Source organism: Lepisosteus oculatus, chromosome 10, assembly GCF_040954835.1.
Source record: "Lepisosteus oculatus isolate fLepOcu1 chromosome 10, fLepOcu1.hap2, whole genome shotgun sequence".
NCBI lineage: Eukaryota > Metazoa > Chordata > Actinopteri > Semionotiformes > Lepisosteidae > Lepisosteus > Lepisosteus oculatus.
In genome coordinates, this window is record NC_090705.1 from 4,092,748 (window position 1) to 4,117,084 (window position 24,337).

General features: G+C 38.4%; 1 protein-coding gene across 3 annotated transcripts in view; it reads left to right on the plus strand.

Annotated features, from left to right (window-relative positions):
• Positions 1-24,337, plus strand: part of LOC102690140 (electrogenic aspartate/glutamate antiporter SLC25A13, mitochondrial) — a 61,662-nt gene that overhangs the window by 5,742 nt on the left and 31,583 nt on the right. Inside the window, exons 1-4 of one of the 3 annotated variants that reach the window (XM_006636169.3) lie at positions 3,846-3,915; positions 8,971-9,024; positions 9,858-10,000; positions 18,457-18,572. In XM_006636169.3, the coding sequence (XP_006636232.2) occupies positions 3,904-3,915; positions 8,971-9,024; positions 9,858-10,000; positions 18,457-18,572 (325 nt within the window). In that variant the 5' untranslated portion in view covers positions 3,846-3,903. Of the gene's footprint in view, positions 1-3,845; positions 3,916-4,175; positions 4,291-8,970; positions 9,025-9,857; positions 10,001-18,456; positions 18,573-24,337 lie in introns of those variants that run through there. The other 2 variants (XM_015357747.2, XM_015357746.2) reach the window with 2 other exon arrangements.

A 24,337-nucleotide genomic window follows, 5' to 3' on the forward strand; every position in this document is an offset into this window, starting at 1 on the left:
AATATACAACTGCTTTCTTTTTAGCCGTGCAGCTGAAGGAAGAGATGTTTCTGTATGGACAAAAAGATCAAATTGCTCGTTATGATGATGACCTCCATGTTTTTTCCAGTTGTAATCATGTCTCAGATACCCCATGTCTCTTTAACACACACACTAAAGTTCACATACTTTCCAAAGACAGTCCAAAGACATACTGGTAGGTTAATTTTCCTCCGGCTCTTCAATGGACTGGCGTCACGTCCAGGGTGTATGCCTCCTTACGCCTGTTGCTTGCTGGGATAGGCACCTGCTCTTCTGTGACCCTGAACTGGACGATTCGCCGGACAATGGATGGATGTACAGTATTAGAGCCCGTAACTGGAACAAAGGACTTTCCAGTCAACATTAATTTGCTGTTCAGCTTTGTGTTGCAATACATTTTCTTAATGCTACTGTTCACCTTTTCCACAATTTTAAGTTTTATACTGCTGGCTTTCATGAAGCTCAGAAAAACACACCTAATGTAAAGTAGCCCTGTGTTATCTGCTTAAAAGCTCACATGAAACACCTCCACACAGATTAAAGACAAAACACACCATCTATTTAAGAGGATAACGCAAACGGGGATGTATTTCTAGGAGGATGAAGAGCCTTTCTCTTTTTTTTTAAATGTGTTTATGCTAACTAACTCATCTGCTTATTGGCAGTTCAGATTTAAGGCCACAGGACACACTGGGAATAGGTGACAACATTCCGTAAGGCTTGAAAATACAGTATGGAAGATTTGGGGGTCTAAGCTTGGATTTGCTTTGAAATTGCTGAAAGACGAATTAATATCAATTTCCATAATCCATAGTGGCAACATGCTCACAAAACACACCAAAAATGTGCAAGGAGTTCCTTGAAAGACACATATTGCACGAATACAAATGAATATATCAGGTAATGAAGCATGAAATACTGAGAAAATGCAACAAAAGGTTTCAGCTCGTATGATTTTTATTAGTCTATAAAATATTGCAGACAGTTATTTTCCAATAACTGAAAAAGACATACCACCAATATTTAGAGAAAAGGAATTTCCCCATTAGAGCACGTTCTGCAGTAGAGAAGACCCGCTGAGAAAAATACTATGGTTCATGCTGTTACTCCAAGAATCCAAGAAGCAGCCGACAAAAAGCTATGAATTACTTTGTGCACAAAATGCATTTTCTTTGAAAAGACCATGCGCTATTAGGGGCCTTCTGACCCCTTTTAAATTGTTTTTATACTTTGGGTAATGTTAACCTTTGCTTTTGTAGTTATAAAATTCTCCTTCTGACACAAAGCATTTGCAATGCAAAAAAGAAAGTAGCACAACAACAATTTAACCACAGGAAAAAGGACATATGACAGAAGATTTTGACTCAAATATGCCAGTCCATAGATTTGCATATTTGGCTCTTAAAAGGAATATTGAGCAGTTACAGTAATACACACTACGTCAAAGAATCCTGCATAGCAAACATTTAAATAACAAAAAATTGACTACCAAATGACTTGCGTTTGTTGGGATAAAAATCAAAATTGAATACATTTCAGGTCTCAGTATCATTTGCAATATCAGAAACAATACAAGCCACAGTGTAACCTCATTGACTTAACAGTATTTCAGATTTTTTCTCAACAGAATTTTCCAAGACTCATGTCTGCAGAAATAGCTTCAGTAATCTATATTTTTTTAAAGTTGTACAATAAATTGTATTGAACAAAATATGCAAAAATCAAAGTCAATCTTTTAAAAGAAAGAATTTGAAACAATTATGGTCCAGAGGTTTCAAGTATTTCCTTAACTATTTAGTGTTGTGTCGAAATCTCTGGTTAGTTATTTAGGGCTTTCGTGAAATTCTTGGTATTACATGACACAGAGACTAGAGTCTGGAAAAAAGCGCTCAGTTCCATCTACCGAGGCGTTGCGATTGGACGACACTCGAGCAATATGTATACCCATGATGCATTGTGACAGTATCCTCTCAACAAAGAAAGGTAGTTGTGCATATAATATATATATATACCGGCATATACATTAGTGTGATTAGCACAAATTCTGTCTTCCCTCTGAGCCATAATCTGGAAAAGGCTATTATTTTATTGACACAAAAACACAATGACAAATTCTAGAACAGTTACAATTATTATTATTATTATTATTATTATTTTGTAGGATTGGGATTAGACCAGAGTTAATATTCCTTACCATAATCCACATACTCTTAACATGAGCCTATCCTATATAGTTGTTCCTTCTAATATCTGTGCCTATCTTTTGTTGTTTTTTATTACCTGCATCCATCTATACATTTGAAAATTTCTTATATTATCCTATAAAACTACAAGCTTGTGTATAGTTTGATGATGCCCAAGTTTGGCCTTTGACATAAAGTGAAAAAAGTATTTGTATCATGTGCTTACATTCCCTAACATACGCACTTTGCATGACTGACCTTTTTCACACCTTAACAGATGAAGGATAATACTACTACCGTGTTTTGAAATTATTTTGTCAGTACTTGAAAGGTCTGGAACTCATCAATAAACTTAAATTATTGCACTCAGTGAACTGAGCTCTGTTACACATCCATAAAATTTTACCTTTTGAAGAAAGTACTTACTAGGATACATCATTAGTTTGAGGCCCTGTTGGTTGTCGAAATTTCAATAACTTAAGATACAGCTCCTACTGTGCATAAAGGCTAATGTTTTACATACACTTTGATTAATCACGAATTCTCATGATTTGAACTGTTTAAACTGTAATCTTCAATCTATCGGGTGTCTTCAAACCTCAGTAACCTTTATCTGATCTTGTAAGTAAACTAACTTCATTAATGGACAGGTCAAGTAAAATTACCGTCAGTATTAAGACTAAAGCTGAAAAATGCGTTTTACAACAACGCCCCAGTTTCTGTAGACTACAACTCATGATTGGGAGATTTTAAAACAAGCTGCTTGACGTTGTCTTTTTCTGTATCTGTGTACTTGGACGATGCAATTGTTAGATGCTTATAGAATCGTATGTAATTTTGGCAACTTGACTGTTTAGACAAAAGTTGTCATAATGGATTCTACCATACCGAAAAGCACTGCATAGCTATAATAAACCATGTTGCTTATGGTATTATTGTGTTATGTAGTACTTGCATAAACCATGTATTTTGAAAAGCGTTATTTTCGTTTGCAAGCAGATTACCTGTTGTGTCCAATGTAAAGTAGAATATTCTTTAGAAGCTTTCTAGACATCTTTACACACTGATTACGCCACATGGAAGAGTGCGATAACACTTGTCCTTACTGTATCTCTCTAACAATCGCAACCTAAACATTGCACCATTGACCTGATTAGGGTCACTCCATCTGCGTCGTGAACTTACTAAATTTAGAAACAGTATGAAGTGTCTTGAGTTCATTTTAAAGCAGAATAAAGTACTGTGAAACAGCAGTCGTAGCTGCACGCGTTTAATACTGCACGTTTATAATTTTAAGGATAATGAATCCACCGTGATTCCCACCCTTTTTACACATTCTAGTTAATTTTACTGCAAAATGTGAAACTAATCAAATCTCGTCTCATTTCACAATCGGATTAAATATCACTAGCGCATGTTTGGATACGACAATGCACAGTGACCTTACTTGACTTTATCACGCCAGAGAATCATGCAAAGACACCCAGTTAAAAACTAACTCCTCTACCTGCTGCGAGACACCACGCCTGGCGCCGTCTCGGATCACACGCTCGAGGCCGGCTTATTGATTTCTATCACGTGAACAATTCCGGCCGCGTTGCTTGTCCATCCAATCGGTACTCAGTCTTCACGTGATCTCCATGGGAACGTCACACGCGCAAGGAGCTGAGCCTGAATCAATGTGGAGGAGTTTTTAAGCATGGCTGCTAAGGTAAGTTTACTTCTGCTAACACCGATTGCAAGGAATCGAGTCTAATATGTCATTGCATCAGCTGTTGCTGTTTTAACACGCGAGACCAGTAAGTCTCATTTTGAAAGGCACGAACGCAGCTTACATCCGCCCGAGAGGATGCTGTGCAGTTTGGGTTCAATGACATTGTACTGAGACATCAGGTCACATTGTGAATATACTGTAGCATACAGTGTACTGGTGTTGGCGTTATGAGGTTTGCAGAGCGTTTTGGTTTTTATTTTTGTCACCCAGTCGAAATGCTACACGATGCACAGCAATTCAGATGTGTGTATTGTTTTTTTTGTCCTACGTGTGGTGTTGTCTTTGGAATGACAATGCCGGCACGGTGACAGGGTAAGTCTCCTGTACTCATACCGTCCAGGACTTGATTTACAAAGTTATTCAGGAAAGAGCTATACGATTCGGGAATAAAAGGGTTCAATGGTTTTGCATTAGGGGTTGTAGGTCCCTAGACGTTAATATTGTTGTCTTGAATTTATTTGGCAAAGATTCTCTTTCTCCAAGGGAAAAAAAAAACCTTCAGAATAACAGCTTGGTCAATTTAAAATAGGACAAGGGAGTGACCACTTCCAAAGATTGTCCCTGCCAGACACTCTTTAAGCTTCCAAACTGTGGTGGGTGTTGGGAGATGTGTTTTGATGTTTATCAGCCTGAAACACCCATGAAAGCATCCATCAAGTTTGAACATGTCTGTTGAAATGTCAGAGCTGAGGTGAGGCTAGTGTCGCCCTGGAGCAAGAATGAGCAGCCCTGGTCCTGGAGGGTCAGGAGGATTTCAGCTCTCTGTAAACCAGCAGTACCTGAAGAGCTGGGAGAAGCTGTTAAATCGGTCCGGTTAAACCAGTAACCAGCTAGTTTAGCTGGTTTAGTGCTGGGTTGGAATGAAAACCCACAGTCACACAGGGCCTTCAGGAGGAGAACTAGACACCCCTGCCCTAGACACTGAAAATAGTTCCATATGATTGAAGAAAGGCTGAGGCAGGGGAATCAAGCACAGAGTTTTATTGTCTTGGGTCAACAGCTGAACAAACCCTGGTGAAGCTCCTAGGGTAGTTTTTCATCTCTCTGTTGTGTCGCATACTGTAGATATATTCTGATAATCTCCTCAGATTGCAGTGATGCCCCGCAATTTTTAAGGGACAATTTGAAATCATGAGGGTCATTATTTTCACATTTTAATTGTGATAAAACCAAGATGAAGAGGGTGAGGCTAGACGAACAGTTCATTATATAAAGTACTAATATTTGAAGTGCCGTTTCAGAAAATGGAAGAAAAAAAATCTGTTACTGCCAGTTAACATACAGTACTATGCACTGTTTTTAAATAATAGTTTCTTATGGAAGAATTTGGCAGCTTGTTAACTTTTAAATCTTGCAGTTTTCATACCACCCGAAGGGGATGCGAGCTGAGAATGAGGGACTTGTTCCACTCTTCGCATGTTATTTATTGTCTGTGTACAGCTGTCATATGAACTGGTAAAAAGCAAACAGAACAGGACTGTAAATTAAACACAGAGCACGAGAGAGGTTACCACTGGAGCAGGGCATTTTCCCTTCTAGCTTGTTTGGAAGTGAGTCGTTGATTGATCCAGGGACCTCCGCCAGCCTCTTCCTGATAGAAGCCAGGGTGTCGGCTTTGATAACATGGTGGGGTAGCTTGTTATAGACTTCCACAGCTCCTGTTGTATATACGTTCCTGCTGTTCTCACTTTAAAATGCACTTTCCTGCAATTTCAACTATGTATCATAACATTCTGTTTGCGCTTTTAATGCTTTGTTTATAATTCATACTTAGTTCAGGTGGGGAGCTGCGTCAGCATGCGTAGGCTGCAAAGGAACAAGTAATAGGTTTATTCCTTGCTGGAAAAAAAGAAGAAGGAAAAAATTAGTTTTTTCTTTCTTCTTTTTTTCAGCATGGAATAAACCTATTACTTGTTCCTTTTTAATTCATACTTAGACCAGTACTTGGGTCTAAAAGGGGGGTGGGAATATGTAACATACTGCGCCGTCATGTTGTTGAAGCTTAAACCTGGGCTTCTTTCAAGAAACGGTCTGAAGAAGGATCAGTTATCTACTATCAGTTAACTATCGGTGTGCTGAAGGACCTGCTCTCGGCTGTAAACTTTTTTGTTTTCAAGTATTTCTCCAAATCCTTTCTGTTTAATTGAGGTCTGGTTATTGGGCTACTCACGCAACTCATTTCCTGCTGTTTTATCAGAGGACAGTCTTGTGTAGCTTTCGACCTTAAAATCCTTGTACAAAGCTGTACGTCTGTTCACAGCGGTATTCCCCACACTAGCATTTCTGGTTCTTTCACGTTGTAAGTTAAAGCCACTTAAGCAATTATTTAGCAATTATTATAACGCTACAGCATATGAATAACACTAAACATATAAAAAAATGTTTATTTTCATTCAGTTTATACGTCATGGTAGTCTGACAAGTGAACTATTTTGGTACAGCTTTCTTTTTGCTGCCCTGCAATGGCCTGGTGTCCCACCTAGTATGTAGTTTCAACTTACTGGGTTGGGCTCGGGCTTGACACAACCTTCTAAGGATAAGGCGGTTGCTGAAAATGGATAAAAGGGTCCTATTTTGGCCAGTCTGAGGAAGGCAGATATGGCAAAACATTAGACAGGGGCGGTACTTTCAATTCTCTGTGGATGAGAGAGGAATGTCTTCTTAATTCCATCCTCGTACTTTGCTGACTTTGTATAAGTGGACTGGGCTCCATGTGCAAGTCTTCCAGCACTTCTTTTGTTGAAGGCAAACACGTATAACATGAGCCTTGCTTAGGTTTGTTCTGTTCTTGAAGTGTTAGCCCACAACCATCGGGCACTTTTCTAAAACTCCTGTAAAAAAATGTTCCACTTGTTGGTAGTCAATGGGTCTGTAATCTAGAAGCTGCAATGCTCTGGAGCTGCCCAGATAACATCACTGTTGGAAAGATCTAAGTCAACAGCAGTTCCCCAGTGATATGGTGCCAAATGTAGTTGCAGATCAAAGGAAAGCTCAGTCTGTAAAGGTCACTCTAGCCCAGTGGATGATAAAACAGAACTGAGGGAACCTTTATCAGTTCACAGTTTAGTTTTAAACCATTTTTAGTTGCCCATTACTGAATTTGAGTAAAATATTCTTGTGTATCCACCTCTGCTTATGCCTAAAAATGATGCACAGTGAGTCATTCATCAGTTCATTCATAGATGGAACTGAGATTGCCTTAAGTGATGATGTGACAGAAAGGCAATATGTTAACCACATACTTAACAGCACTTATATAGATTATGATATAGAGACTTAATATTGATGTGGCATATATGTTTTATGTGTATTTGCTTTTATGTTGTAATTATTTTGAATCCTTATTCCAGTATTTGATTATTTTCCCTGTTTATCTAACCTTGAAGGAGACAGCTGTGCAGACAGCATAGCTGACATGCAGTTGTGATTACTGACTGCTTGCAGTTCCTTCTGTGAGATAAGCTGATACAGTTGCTTGTTAAGACTTACTTTCTTGAAAAAGAATGTTGAGCCTGTCAGCATTTGTAGTGAGTTCAGATTAATTATAATCTGATATAATATGCTCTTTATTTTGAGTGGCATAGATGCATATTAAATTGATATGCTGCAGACAGTTGAGACATTTTATTACTTTCTATTAACATTATAAATGGCTCACCTGCAGAAGACTGTATTACTCAGGTATTCCCCAGGTACAGGTGAAGCAGGTGTGCTACATCACAGGTCATCAGTCCGTCCATTTTTGGACTGCTTTATCCAGTACAGGGTCATGAGTGAGCTGGAGCCAATCCCAGCAAGCGAAAGGTTCAGGCGGGGTTCACCCTGGATGAGACGCCAGTCCATCACAGGGCGCACACAGACACAAACACACACAGACTCTCAGGAAGTCTGGAAAGAAACAGGAGCACCCATAGGAAACCCATGGAAACTTAGGGAACATGTTCAAACACCATGCAGACAGCACCCCAGGGCTCAAGTGCTGCAAGACAGCAATGCCAACCACTGTGCCACAAAAGACAGGCGAGCATTTTCAGTTCCCATTCCAAACTTGAAAACCTCTTTAATTTGAATTTGAAATTAAAAATTTAAATTTAATACGTTAATTAGAAATGATGCATTAATTATCCAGCAGCCAGATCACCCTGCAGCTCTCAACTGGCTACCCACTGAAGCTCAGCAGGGCTGAGCCTGGTCAGTACCTGGATGGGAGACCTCCTGGGAAGCTCTGGTTGCTGCTGGAAGTGGTGTTAGTGGGACCGACAGAGGGCCTGTGTGGGTCCTAATGCCCCGGTATAGTGGCGGGGACCCTATACTGTAGTGGGCGCCGTCTTTCGGATGAGACGTTAAACCGAGGTTCTGACTCTTGGGGGTCATTAAAGATCCCCGGGCATTTCTCGAGAAGAGTAGGGAGTTATCCCGGTGTCCAGGCCAAATTTCCCCCCTCGGCCTTTACTGTGGCCTCCAGAGTGTCCCCATGTGTGGTTGGCTTGCACTGGCCCAGCCATGGACTGGCGTCCCACCCAGGCTGAACCCTGCCTTGCGCTCGTTGCTTGCCGGGTAGGCTTCCCGTGACACTGTATGGTAAACGACATGCCACGAATTATCCTGAAATTAAAAATGCAACTGCCAATCAATGTAATATTAATTTATATCATGAAACATAAAACATTGCTAATATTTTTCAGTAATTTGTAGTATCAGACAGTTTGCATCGGGGTATTTTGTGTGCCACTTGTTTTTTTCCAGGCCAGTTAGGGAGTGAAGTGGTCAGATTAGTCAGTCAGTTAGTTACAGTAGTTAGTTAGGGAGTGAAGTGATCAGATTAAATGCATGTATATAAACCAATCATTATCTGAAATCATGTGGGTTTAAGGAGCTGCTTTCACAATGACAGTACAAAGAGTTAAGTACATTACTTTTGGGGTGAATGACTTAAATACAAACTGGTGATCTAGTCTGTGGTTTTGAAGATTATGGTGTTGACTTTTGCAGGTGGTTTTACCCAAGCGAGCTGATCCAGCTGAGCTGAAGTCCATATTTTTGAAGGTAGGTAATAACATCGAGTACTTACAATGGTGAAGAAATGTTTCAGCTGATATACTGTATACAGTTTTGCAGTTTAATACTGTAGCTGTGTGACAGCCTGACAATAATACACATTTTAATGCCTTTTGAGTAATTTCACCCATCTTTAAACATCAGTTGCCTTAATGTGGAAATACTGGAAAACAATGGAGCACACACAGCTGCTGGAGCTGGTGATTGTTTGGCCTTGTGTATTGTGCAGAGCCTGAAGCAGACACTCAAGCAGAAGACTGAAATTTCATGGGTCCGGAAGTGTTGTGCAAAAACATGATAATCCTGCTGCCCATTTTTAATATGTTTTAATATTAATATGTATGAGATTGCACTGTAACTAAATGTCCACGTGATGTGGCCACACCATCATTTTAAATTCTTCAGTAGAATGCAATAGAAATGCTTATGTAGTTTAACTCAACATGCTTTTTATTTCTCCTTTTAAAACATTTATAGCATTGTTGCTATAGTTTGAACTGCAATTAATATATAGGCCTATATTAAGAGAATCACCAGTATTTCAGTGCTTTTTTTAAGAATTGTAAGACTTTTAACTTGAGCTCCGACAAGGCTCCTGTTTAGACACAGAACTAATTTACTTTTGCACAATGCTGAGGACCCTCTGCAAGCTGCAGTCTTTCTTTGGCAGCTCTTGGCTGTCTGATCAGCAGGTGCTGGATTTAATTACAGCTGGCTTAAAACCTGTGTAAAAATATCAATAATGCAGGAAAGATCTGAAAGGAACTGAATATAGCGAAAAGAAAAAAAAATCACCTGTCTTTACTGTGTCTCCTTTGCAGTATGCAAGTATTCAGAAAAACGATGACCGGTTCATGTCCCCTGAAGATTTCGTGGCTCATTTTCTTCATGCGCGCACGGACATGAAACTGTCCCTGAAGGCTGTGGAGCTGCTGGCAGGGGTTGTGGATCAGACAAAAGATGGGTAAGTCCTTCTGACCTCCAAATTCTGTAATTGTTGGGTATGAAAGTAAGCAGGCCGCTCAATTTTGGGGGCAAAATTAAAACTGCATTCAAAGCCGAGATTGTGAGCCCAGATGCTCGCTATAGCCCACGCTGGCAGGAATAGCTTTGGCTTGAATTAAACATAATTGAGGACTTGACTGTCAGGCAGGCTGTATTGTGCCTTCTTTCCTAATAGAGACCTCACAGCACAGCGACCTCAGACATCACAGTCTTTGTCTCTAGGCAACTGCAGCACAAGTGGCCGTGCGGAACAGGGAAGTGGTAACACAACAGGCTTCAGGGGGCTGCGAGAGTTTGGCCACCCCAAGTGATGATGACAGTGGGGCAGGGGGCTGTGTCAGCAGCTGCGAATGAAGGAGTAAAGGTTAATTCGACACTGACAAGTAGGAAGAAGAATCCTGAGGATGCTCAGCAGCCAAAACGTTGCGTTTCTTCTTTCTACTTCTCTGCGTGGAATTACACTTGTCATCATCATTTAGGAACGTCCGTCTCTGTTTAGATTTATGGTCACTTCTTCTTGTCTTGTTTTCCTTCAGGACAGGTTGAATTTGACAAATAGGTCTTAGATCGTTTCTGCGCAAGTAGGTGTTCAGTTGTTGTCTCATGTTGCCGTTTACAATCCATTCCTTTTGTGTTCAGCACTTCCAAAGAAGAGACCCCGTTTCATCTGCTGTAAACTGGTGTTAATGATTTAAACATGTTGTTGTTCAAATATAGAGGTCATGTTTTCTTTATGGCAAGTAAATTTGAATGACAAGTAAAAACTTTAAAAAGTAAAAGAGCAAAAAGTAAAAAGCAAAATAAAAAAAATTAAAATTTCATTTTTAGTTGTTTAGACACAATGCGGTTGTTTAATAGAAACATATTTCCGGATTTGCAAGTTTAACTTTTCAACTCCCTGTCCAAACAGTGGAGGAGGAAACACTACTTTGTACTTTCATCCATAATGTGATTTTGCCTTAATCTAGATATTCATTTCGTTTTTAAATGAGGTGATTGGTATAATATTTTTTGGGCCATCATTCTACATACTGAGACCCAGTTAAGTGGTTTAGGCTGTTTAGTTTTGTAAGAAATCCTCAGACTTCTATCCAAACTTTTCTAATGGCCTCACTTGCTAGGCTGCTGCAACATTAGCCATTGTAGAATATGGAATGAGATTTCTTCTCAAAATAGTGGTTTGCTATAATTCATGGTTTTATTTTTAAGATTACAACAAATAGAACAATCTGGTTTCCAGCATGGCCTGACTATGTCAAAAGAATAAAACATCAGACTTAATTTAAACATTAAATATCTTCCATCTATAATGTGTGCATTCCTGATAACAGTAAATTGTTCAAGACAGTAATCTGGAAGTGATGTCGGATTGGTTATGCTTAGTGTGGTTTGTCTAGCCAGGCTAGAAAAAAAGGATGGATTATCCAATAGCTATATTGTACAGTAAATTGTGTCATTTCGTTTGTAAAATATTGGTTTGAAATGTGCTGTATAGCTGCTATAGTACTAAACAGAGACAAAGGGTAAAGAATGAGAACCTTTATGCATAAAGAAAGGCTTTTCAGGTGATTCTTTTCAATGGACTATTTCATGTACATTAATATGTATGTTTTTAATAATACATAATGATGGGCAATAAATTGTTGGGGTAAGTCAGAAAGAAAATGCGTTACCTTGGCAACTACCTGTGTTCAGCACAGAGCAGAGTGCATGTGGTCATGTTGCACACATTATTAAAGCTTCTTTAAACAGAAGGAATCACACATGCACTGTAATTGACTGTAAAAAATCGCTATTCAGGTCCTGCATTGTGTGAATCATAATACAGATAAATGCTTGCATTACTGCTATTAGGGTATAAATCTATTAGGAATCATGGGCAGACCAGTATCTAAACATGGTCTTAGAGGACTGAAAATAATAAGCTCAAAAATTGCTGGTTTAATCAGCCTAAAGAGTGGTCTTCATTTGAATGCAGCTGGATTTGGCAGTCTTGATCTTTACAATGTGTCCTGAGCTCTTCTCATATGTCAGCCTCCAGAAATGTTAAGATTTCTCTGTATTATTTAACTTAAAAAAATGTATATTTGAATATCCAATACTATAGCTATTATTTATTTTGAATAGTTCAGGTGTGGAGCTGCGTCAGCATGCGTAGGCTGCAAAGGCACAAGTAATAGGTATATTCCTGCTGAAAAGAGAAGACAGAAAACACACCTGAAGAAGGTCCCACAGCCAAAACGTTGAGTTTTCTTTCTTCTCTTTTCAGCATGGAATAAACGTATTACTTGTTCCTTTATTTTGAATAGGCAACTGATTAATTTTGAAATACAAATAGAAAATACAATTGTTTTGCAAGGTCTGAAACTTGGAACTTAATCAAACCATTTATTAATAAGTACTTTCCTGCACAGTTTAAAACAAAATGATTATTTTTTGGCTTTCTTACATAGAAATAACAAGGAGTTATAAACAAACGAAATTATTTTTTTCATTCTTCCTCATTTAGACCAACCCATGATTTCAAAATACCCAGATCTAGGTTTTCTGCCGGTCACATGAATTTGTGATGAAGGCTTTGCACACTGGCGGGAAATTGCAGAATAAGGGCTAGATGAAAGAATGGTGGCTCATTGGAAAAAAAAGTGGGGAGATTTTTTTGTGCAAAGCATTAGAAAAAAAATAAAACCGAATTGCAGATAAATGTATTGTTTGACAAGGTCAAAATGAAATCAAAAGAAAGCTGTTTTCTTTTAGGAAAATTCAATTTTTATATAAATGGTCTTTGTCTTGCCTGGTGTGGGGGATGAAGACCCAGTATCTCAAGGGTCACTAACTGCTCCTCCTCTCTGAACTAGTCATTATTCACAGCTATTATAATAATAGGAATAACACCTCTGACTCTGCAGACTCTCCTCCTGATGTTGCTATGGTGCTCTAAGGATACGTTCCTGTACCATTAGTAAGTAAGTATTGTGTGGGTCTGGAACAGGCTACCCAGCCATTCCCTGGTTTCTTTTAGCCAGCATAAAGCAAATATACTATTTGAGTGAGTGCATATATCATTAAACAACGTGACAGAATCGTAATTCTGCTGATTTAAAATGAATTGCTTCCATACACAGGCCATGGAAAGCCTGCATGTGATATACAGTATGCTGTGGACTGACAGACCTGAGTGGAAAAGGGCAAATAATTGAAAATCTGGGCTGTCACCCTGTTGCTGTCTGTGAGGCGCGGGGAGAGATGGGTTTAAGGCCGGTGCTTGAATTACCTCTGGGCAGAGACCACACGAGTGACAGCGCTGAAACTAGGAAACGCGCTCGGATGTGTTGTTATTCCTTTTTTTTCTTCTTCAGTGATGTATGCAAGGCCTGTCTGACTGCTGATCTGGCCTGCATTTGATCATATCAAAAAAACCTGGCCAACATTTTGTGCAGGCGAGTGCAGGGTGCAGGTAGCAAAATCACACTACTAATACAAAAGTGAAAACACCGATCTTGAAGGACAATGCTTTGGAGATAAGACACATCATTTCCGTCTTTTAGAAAGCAATAAAAAAGCAAAGAGTGTTAGGGTATATACCCTAATGCATAATATTTAAAACAAAGCGCAGTTAAAAGCATAAAACCTCAATCAAATAATGTTATGGTAACAATTGAATAATGCCCTGGTAAGACCTCATTTAGAAGACTGTGAACAATTTTGGTCACCCCATTCCAAGGGAAATATTGCTTCTCTGGGGTCAGTTGGATTGCTGAGTTTAAGGGCTGGGATTAAATAATCCCTGTAGTCTCAATCTGAGAAGACTGTGAGGGGGACCAAATATTCAGAATCCTCAAAGACGCAGAGAATGTCAATTCAGCATACGCCTTGTGTGTCCACACTGCAACACAAACGAGAGGTCACAGGTGGAAATTTCATGGGCCCCTGCGACCAGGAAAGAGTGAGGATGGAAGGTAGTTCTTTACCCAGAGCGTTTGGGGAGTCTGGAACAATCTACATAGCCCATGTTCTGGCAGCCAAAACCTTAGCGCTGGTTTCTTTCAGAAAACAGCTGGATGAGATCCTCAGGTCAGTTCGCCACTAGCTGCCAAGTGGGCAGGATGGGCTGTGTGGGCTCCTCGTGTTTTCAACCTTACTTCTTAGTCAGTGAGCCTGGGATGTACATGTTCTTGAACAAACAGGAAAACACGATTGCAGCTGAAGATCATTTCCAGGGATCATTATTATTTTTTTTTAATTCGGCTGCGAAGAGTGTTGGGGTCTGCGCAGCAAGACTCTTTGAATGAGCTCTTGTGTCCGTTTGCCGACACCATCCATAACCCTCACGCTGCGTGTGAAATTCAGAGGTGAAATAGGAGGGCAGTGTATTCCGTAGGAGGCGGAGCATGCTGCACGATATTTCTTGTGTTTTCTGTGACATTTTGTTTGAAAGCTTTTTGAAGGAAGAAAGCTCTGGCCTTTGAGGAGTTAAGACGTTGTAAGACATCATGCAGGGAAAATAGCCATGAATGGCCAAGTCCACTCAGTAACGTCTTGGGCATCCATGGCCTTTAATGCAAGCACTCACAGAAAGGTTTCATCAGGGCCTGTTCCCCTGGTTGGCAGTGATAAATCTATACAGCAACACTATTATTTCTGGTACATAATGTTTTTTATTTGTTTTATGTATTTATATTCTTATAGTCTTTAGTATTAAACAGCAAAGAAGAATAACATGAACCACATTAATGATAAAAATAATAATAAATGCTTATACTTCTAAAGCGTTTTTCCGAACACTCCACTCAAAGCGCTTTACAGATAATGGGGATCCCTTCCTGGACGCCGGGGTTACACACCTATTCTTTTCGAGAAACACCCTGGGATTTTTAATGACCACAGAGAGTCAGGACCTCGGTTTTACGTCTCATCTGAAGGACGGCACCTGCTTACAGTATACTGTCCCCATCACTATACTGGGGCATTAAGACCCACATAGACCTTAGGGTGAGCGCCCCCTGCTGGCCCCACTAACACCCTTAGTTTTTCCCAGGAGGCCTCCCATCCAGGTACTGACCAGGCTCACACCTGCTGAGCTTCAGGGGCTGCCAGCTGTGAGTTGCAGGGTGATATGGCTGCTGGCTGCTGGTGGTATGGCTAAATTCAAAAGTGTTGTTAGTGGCGATGGTGGAGGTTCATGTTGTTTCTAAGTGAGCAAACATAATTCCCCCCCAGAAATCCGAGTGTTATGTTTGCACACCATCGTATGTGGCCTAATGAAATACAGAAGTTTCTTTACATTTGTAAGGCACATTCACGTTCTGGTAGTGTGGCAGTGAGGGACCGTCCAAGCAGCACCACCACTGGGCTGATTAGAAATTGCTTGATGATTCTCGTCTTCCTGTACCAAACGTAATACACCTGAGCATTACCTGACACCCACAGGGCTGTATCATTTTCCCATGAGTGACACTTTAGCTTCACTGTTTCTGTCCCGCACAGCGGTGTCAAAGAGCATGGGAATGCCTCTATCATTTTCCATTCCCATTGGAAAGTAGGTGAATCGGCAGGAATAACGCTTTCCCCCTTTTTAAAAAAATGGGCTTATCCATTCTGTTTTTACACCATCCTGATTTTTTGTGATCTTGAAGCCGGCTTCTTAAAGACCCTTTGACACAGGACATCTGGACATCTTGCAAAATGAGTCACCTGTCACCATAAGGGTGATATTCCTGCAAAACTGGGGCTTATCCATTCCCCAGCCAGACCAAGAGTAATGAACATTTAATGAGGGTGTTCAAACTGCTTTCTCTGTGAATTGACTCATCTCCAACGACGGCCAAGATTGTCAAAAAGTTGCACCAAATCTTTTCTGTTGTGATAAAAAAAATAGCCTAGTAAGAAAATTAACATGCTGCTTGCATCTGAACTATGCTGTATTTTGATTAAAACTGTGCCTGTGATTCTGTTCAGTACGTGCTCAAACCATTTATGAATTGACTGTAGCAGAAACCATAACAAAATGTATGAATTAGAATATTATATTTAAAATCAAACATGTACTTCCTGGTTCTCTGCCACATAAGCTGATTGGTTGAGAGGTATCTTAGAGTGATAGTTTGGTAACTGTGGTCTTAATTTACTTAATACTAAACAGTGTTTTTGTGATTTCAGGAGTAAGGCAGTATTAATCAGCCATCATAAATTTAATCTCAGATGCAATCAATGTAGAACAATGCATACATTGTGTATTTTTGTATACCATTTTCAGTGTACAGATTTACAGCGTTATTCGTTTCACTGAATATTCTAACTGAAAAACCATCACTGTACTTTGCCCAAACACACTTTCGTGGTTTCAAGTATACAGTTTCTTTGGATATGTCACTGACAGAAGTCAGTTCTTGATTCATCAAGAAAAAGTCGAACACAGACTTCATGCAAATACTGTGTGGTAAGTGATAGGTTGACAGTTGTTTGCTGACTGGAGGTATATTCCAAACTTTACATTTAGTAAGAAAAAAGTGAACAAAATTCTGTCAGATTCATTTCATAATGCAGACAGGTCTTTAATCTTCAGTTGAGTAATTGTTTTAGTTTTTTTATTTCAGTCTTGATGGATGTAGTTGAACATATAAGGTGCACAAGCAAGCAGTATATGGTCCTTACTTCTGCTTCCTGCTTTCCTACTTCTAATAATTACAGAGCAGTATGGGTCATATTTTTAGAGAATTCATATTAAAATACATTTATGTAAATCATTTTCATTTGACACAAAATGTGTCCATGTGACTTGAGACTTGGAGACCAGCAAAAATATTACCAATGTGCTGGAATTTTCATTATTTTTTTCAGTGTTGTTTTCTCAACCCCCGCCACAAACAAAAACAAAAAATACATCAGCTTTGTAATTGTTCTAAATTATTTCACTGTTGCTAGTTTAGTGTTGATAATGCATTACTTTTACTTCACTGTGTGCATCATTCTCATGCTGTAAGCGTACAACTCAATTTCAAAAGTAACAATTAGTGTAGCCACAAAACATAATAATTGCTTTTTGGTAATTGAAATAAATTAGAGATGCATGCTACTGAGCCTGTTCGTTAATATTGACCTCTCATAATGATTGTTTCCATTTGTGAGATTTTTAATGGAGTTCAGACAACTTTGAACTGAACTTAAATAAATAACTGACTGCCTGGTTTGCTTTTGTGGTGCCTTTTTCACTGCATTAACTGATTGAAAATCTAAATACCTGTTTATACTCAACCGGTAACCTGTTATGTCATTACGAATCCATAATAGGTTTTTTGGGGGACTTAGAGTAATTTACAACGTTATGAGAACTGAGTTCCCAAGATTTATTCTGTGTAGGAATACCAATGGCATGGCACTTACTGAGGATCTGAACTGGAGTTCATTTATTTTTGTGGTCATGAAAAACAAACTCCGAAACCTCCAGTTTATGAAGATAAGAACTGAACCAATATTTTGGTGTTTGTAGGTCCCACGTGTATTTTTTTTTTATTCTTTGTTAAAACATGCTCTTTTCTGACTTCTTCTATGGGAATATTCTTGTTGTTCCGTGTCGTATGTATGGAATGCTTTTCATAAAGCATTGTGAAGTCAAGTGAAAGTTTTATATGAATGAGACCTGATATGTTAAAATAATTATTTTTTTTTGTTTTGTTTTTAGCATTGGCCATAATTAGGGTGTTAGTACATCAGAGATATTGCTTTCAGAATAACTGACAGATTTACTAATTAATATTCCCCCTTACATTCATTTTACTGCCATAGGTTCTTTTTTGTAATTAATTTTTATGGTTTTACCAACTCGCAAACCCTTAGCTCTTAAAAAGACTTTACCTTACACAATACAAGTATTTTATTTTGCCATGAAAGTATGCTGTCATAAAAAAAGATTTGCTGTCAGTGAAAGAACATGGACACATACAGTACATCACAGAAACTGGAAGAAACTGATTTGATTTTATGTAATGGAGTTGCACAGATTTGTTAATCAATAGAAAGATAACTTGTATGTGTTATGAGGACTGTCATTTGAAAGTGCCTTTTACAATTGAATGTGCAGTATAGATCAAATCATACCTTTCACTCCACAGCATACCTGTTATGCTGTTTTTTCTTCTTTCTTTGTCAGTAATAAGACTCACCTTGGCCAAAATTGTTGCTTTATGTCTCATAGACCTTATGGTCATTTTGCGTTGAGTTCGTTCCTTTAACATTGTATAATTGTATTATCTAAATATAATTATATTCCTTATATAGTCCTTACATGTACATGCTGAGATGTAAAAGACAACAGTCTTGTGCAGTCAGAGGCTACATGCTTGCAGATAACCTCTGACAACAAATGGCACAAATCTAATCTGATTTTTCCCTCTTATTTCCTTCTCCCTCTTTCAGGATGATTTCTTTTCAGGAGTTCCTGGCATTTGAGTCAGTGCTGTGTGCACCAGATGCCCTGTTTCTGGTCGCTTTCCAGCTGTTTGATAAAACAGGCAATGGGGAGACAACTTTTGGTGAGTACCTCTGTATATAATAATGAGCACGTCCCAAGTACTCTCAAACGTATGAGTACTTGCGCAGCACAATATGAACATTAGATGCCTTTTAAATGTGCAGCTGACATACGCCACTCTCTATAATTATAAATTTAGCAGGATATAGACCCACTAAAGAAATCGGCAGATATTTGTCCAATGTATCTCTTCTCAGCGTCTTTGGGCTTAGCAACTCTGCCATGATGTGAAAAATACTGTGCATCTCCTTGTTATAAAAACTAGAGGATTACAGGTTTAGAAACAAAAATAAAATTAAAGCACAGGAGCCGCCTTTAAAAATTATATTGCACTGCACAAACTGGCGGTCTCTCACACTGCCTCTCCCACTTTCCTAGACGATGCTGTTTATGTCATTTTCTCAGGGATGTACGCAGACCTGAGTCTCAGTGGGTAGTCCGGGACTGTTGTAACAGAAAAGCATCCCGTCCTCCTGCTTGTTGTCTGTTAGCCTGATCTGCTCAGGTGGAAGGCCTCCAGTGAGATCCAGGTTGCTGTTGTTAGTGGCATTGGTGGACCAGAATATTTCAACCAGTATGCCGCTATGGTAACAAGGGACACTGTTCGTCCTTTGGATGAGTTAATCTAAGATGCAGACTACTCGGTCATTAAAGAGATCAGGACACTGTTAGTAAGAGAAGGGGTGCTAATCCCCGTATTTTGACTAAATTCCGTTCTGAGCTCACTCTTTCATGCGATGCAAATTATAAAGTATAATGTGCAGCATCCACCTGGATGATATATATAGGCATATAAAGGTTTGTGTACACAGTGTAATGTGTAAAATTTCCATTTATGTCTACATTTTCGCTTGACTTCTTTTCAAAGCAGTGCTAATCGGGCCGTGTATTGAGAGGCAGTGGACTGCTTGTTGTAACCAGGGCACTATGTACAGTCGCGGTTGAGTCAGTAATATTTGCAACTGCTAATTTGAAGGGGTACTGGTGCAGAAGTAAAAACAACAGGCCAGGAGGTGGTGTTTAATCCATGTGGGGTACTATATAATATGAGACCTTGCGGAGTATAGGAGCAGAAATGGCTCTGGATCCAAGTCTTTTTGAATGGTTTGTGCTCTGTAAAATCTCCATATTGGTCTCTTTGTTTGCATGTGATCTTGTTTTCGATAGTTTTTTACTTTTTTCATACGAATTCTGCATTGTTGGCTTTTCTGGGGCCAAGACTTGATTCTTAATTTAGTAAAAAATGTTCAATGTTAGATTTTTGAAGAATAGTGTTTAAGTTCGGCAGTTTTTAGAAGCCCTGTGATGTCTGATCAATCTGCGGTATGAAATGTCACTGATGATATTGTCTTGTGAAAGTTTCCAGGCTATACCGAGACCTTGTAACAGCCACTGGAAGATTTGTTTTAATACACACAATCATTTAAGTTAATGTTTTTTTTTTTGTTCATGTCATTTTCTTTGCCCGGGAAAACTCTAACATTTCAGATTCTCTGCTTAAGATACTTAAAAGAAATTTCAGTGGCCTAGAAGAAAAAAAAATTACAATGGGGAGAAAATGTCAAAGGTTTTACTGAGGAAATGAAGTGCATGTTTGGCATTTTGAGAATCAAATTAAAATGGGTTTCCCCTACTGTCCTGGCAATGATTTTTCTTCCAAACGTGAAAATCATTACCAATGGCCCTTGGTTCGTATTGAGAAGGTACTGTAACAAACAGAACATATAATTACATGCGTTTTGTGCCTTTTTTTAAATTGAACACCTTAACTTGGTGTACTAGAACCAGTCTTCATTAGCTGTTTTAAAATTACGACAAAAAGATGGTTCTAAAGGACAAATCAATTGGTCAATTAATTAAAAGAATCTAACCCAGATTTAGGATGTGTCATTACTTAACTGTTCTTGTTTTAAACACACTGCACTCATTTATTTTCCACACGCCTCTACTTGTTTTTGATACATCCTCATGTCATATATGAACTGCCTTCATAAAAGTTACAAAATAACTAAAAAAAGCTGTCTTGCAAGTTGGAGGGTGCCATTAACATGACTGACTAAATGATGATAGTTGTTCTGCTGAGAATATGTGGTATTTGCTTCTGTGGGAATACTGTACAGGTTGATTGACATGCTTACCTTAATGGTACAAAGTACTAATGTGAAGAGGAGGTATTGTGGGATTAGGTATTTAACATGCGAATCCCAGATTCTGTAATTAATTTAGATGACCTTATTTTGCCTTGTCACTAGTGTTGCATGTTTATCTACCACCCAACTTTATTTGAAATGCGATGAACTTTAGCACAAGCAGAAGCGAAAAGGAAATATTGCTGTAATTGTTCTAGTCAGTGGGGAGTATGATGATTACAGCTGATTTTATGCACATATTTAAATTTTCAAATTTAAAAGCTTTAATTAAAAATATTTAATTAAAAGACATTTGGGTATTATAATTAAAAAAGGTATGCTGTTTATTTGTGCTTTTTAAAGGTTAATGAATGTGCTTAATGGTACATTGAAGCTGTGTGAAATTAGAGAGAAGATCTATCCAAAGCCAGAAAAATAGAAGCAGTTTAGTCTGAAAATAATTTTTCAGTTAATGAAAAGAACTATCTCCATGTTTGCATGAGGTTACTCTGGATGCTCTGGTGTTCTTCCCAGTTTCCAAAGACATGCTGTGTATGTTAATAATTGGTGCCTCTAAACTGTCCCTGTGTGCTCTTGGCTGTGTGTAGCCTGCCTGCTGTCCCATCCAGGGTGTATTTCCATCTTGACACCTGTGATTCAGGGTAGTCTCAGCATCACTGTGACCCTTGCCCAAAATAAGCAGCTTTGGATAATGGGTAGGAGTTTGTATGGATGAAAGAACTAACCAAAGCCTGTGTAAAAAAGAAAAGCTGCTACTTTTTGAAAAACCTATGAATCTTTTATAGTACTGGTTCGTAATACAACAATACTAACAATATATCCCAAACCTGCAATACAATACATTGTTGGTTTTCACGACTTACTCAATACTTTAACTGTGCCCAAATGATGAATTGTAATTGCGATATGCAATCTATAATTTATAAAGCTGGGATGTCTTGGAGTGAATTTTATTTTTCCAAACTTGAAATCCTATTCTGAAAGAACTAATCAAACGTTATTTGAAAACTGCCTTGAATATTTTTTTCCAAGCTAGACATTGAAAGAGAAGTTTCAAAAGATTTAAGCTTCTATTCTTACTGTTCTTAATAGAGTAATAACAGTCAGACAGAGTTATAATAAACTTGCTGTATGAAATCCATACTGCTTTGTTTGTACATCAGCCAACAAGATGAAAAAAAAACAACAGAAAGCTTTGCTTTTTTGTACAGCGTGTTGACAAGTACATAAAAGCTGATAATATAAATCCAGGGGCTGAAATAACTCTGCAGTGTTGCTCTCTGTGGCAATACTGTATATTTACTACCTCATTAAAAAGGAAAAAGCAGCTTGAGCTGTCTTGTTTTAAAGATGTATGGCCAGGGCAAAACTTTCAGACTTAATTTCGATAGGTCTTTTAAACACTGTGTATGTGTTCATAATAAGAAACAGATTCATATTTTCAAGATGTTTTTGTTGTTATTTTTTACTTTGTTCCCTTGTTAAAGTGTTGCATGATCTGAAATAATATAGCTGATAATATCATTTGTGCCTGAATAACATATTTCATTATGTTTTTATATGTTGTATGTGTGTTACAATAGCAACAGCATGTGTTGTTACATAAATAGAAAGTTGCTCTAATGCTAACACTCATGTTTGTTTTTTTACTTAAAATGTTTATCCTGCCATTACTGCATGTGCAGAGCATTATTCCAAACCATTCCTGATTTTACTATGGTTTCAGCAGTGTGGTGCATTGTGATTGTTCAATTTCATTGTTTTAGTTCTGCACTCAAAAATTTGGCCAAAGCCTCCAGCACTTTGTTGCTTTAACTCTAACAGAGGACTTTTTGAAATTTGTGGTCCATGTACACATGCATAAAGTTAAGAACATAAGGCTGTAACCAAAAAAAGAACCCCTTGCCCGTTCAGTTTTTGTCAGCCCTTTGCTTGAGGCTGTGCTTTTTTCAGTGATCCTAGAAAGCAGTAGGCAGATTATCTAATACTCTTTCATAATGAAAGTTATATGACAAACCTTGCTTTTAAATAACCCTACAGAATGCAGTCGAAATGTATTACGCTGTTCTTTAGAGGTCTCTCTATTGTTCTGTTCTTTGAATGTTTTTTGCACGCTGTGCACAAAACTTTATCTCTTTTATTTTAGCTCATAGTTTTTACTTTATTGCTACGTTATTATGGTATAAAGAGGAGCGTTTTAGGTTCATGGATCTGTAGAGTCCAGCCGAGCGCTAATGATTTGTCTAATTGGCATTGGATTGACAAAACCCCTAACAAAACTCAGCTGCTTTCTTATAATGGATCTAAGTGTAGCGAGGAATAAGTGATATTAATGATGTGGGACGCCTGACACTGAGTTATAATTAGATTTGATAGGTAAAGGTGATGGATAAGCTACTACAGTGATTCATATCGGCTGCACATTCAGAGTTTACCTTGAGTTTGTGTGTGAGTTGTAAATATTATAAACGTCATTGCAGCTTTTTATCCCTACTGTTCTTTACTTTTTCTCATTTTCTACCATCAGTTTATTAGAATTGTAACGATTAGTATATACAGTAACATACTTTTAGTACTCTCTGTTATTAAGTTATATCATTTGTCTTTCTAATAAATATTCCTTCCTGTGATGATTGTTGTACTGTGCTATATTTCAAATTTTAAATCTAAAATGAATTAAGTATAAAAAGAGTGGAAGTGAATCTGAACATACAAAAGGAATTGCTTCCATGACAGTTCAGTTGGGGAGCTGCGTCAGCATGCCTAGGCTGCAAAGGAACAAGTAATAGGTTTAGTCCTGCAGAAAAAAAGAAGAAAGAAAACACAACGACGACACCTGAAGAAGGCTCCACGGCCGAAACGTGTTTTCTTTCTTCTTTTTTTCAGCATGGAATAAACCTATTACTTGTTCCTTTGCTTCCATGATGTCCATTATGTAGCAAGTGATTTAGGAAATGATATTTATTAATTCAATGGATACAACTGGGTGGAGCAGCCTGGCCAATATGACTACACATCTGGCTGGCAAATTAGACACTGTGGCAGGTACGATTAAGAGGAAAAGCAGCATATTGGGCAGCAGAAAATAAATGCCTTGATAGTGTCTGGGGAAACAAGGTATTCCAGACCTGTTTGGCAAGCTTTAAAAAATCTGGGTTTGGTAAAAGGGAGAATGTGAGGCATGCAGCTGTCTCAGATGGGATGCAGAACTGCCAAGACTCATGTCCGCTTCACTGTGGAGAAGCTGCTACAATGATTCCACATATCTTATATTCAAGGTCTATACCCAGGTCCAGATGAGTTAAAGGTGTATGGAAAGGGTAATGGTTTCAGTGCCCAGTGGAAACCTTTTGTCTGTGTTTTTTACAGTTTCGTCACTTTAAACTGTACTTATGGGCACATAATGCTAAATCAGTATTCATGACATGCAGCAGTTGTGGTGTGCATTTGGTACGTAGATCTGAAATTCAGGCATCACAATTCATAGCCTAAGGGAAGTCTGGATGTCATTGTATTGTGTTTTAGTTTCAATTCTCAAATGATTGACTTCCTCAAAAAATTTGCTTGTTAATTACTGCGTTCCAGTAGTAGTAACCCACAATGCCAGGAATATTTG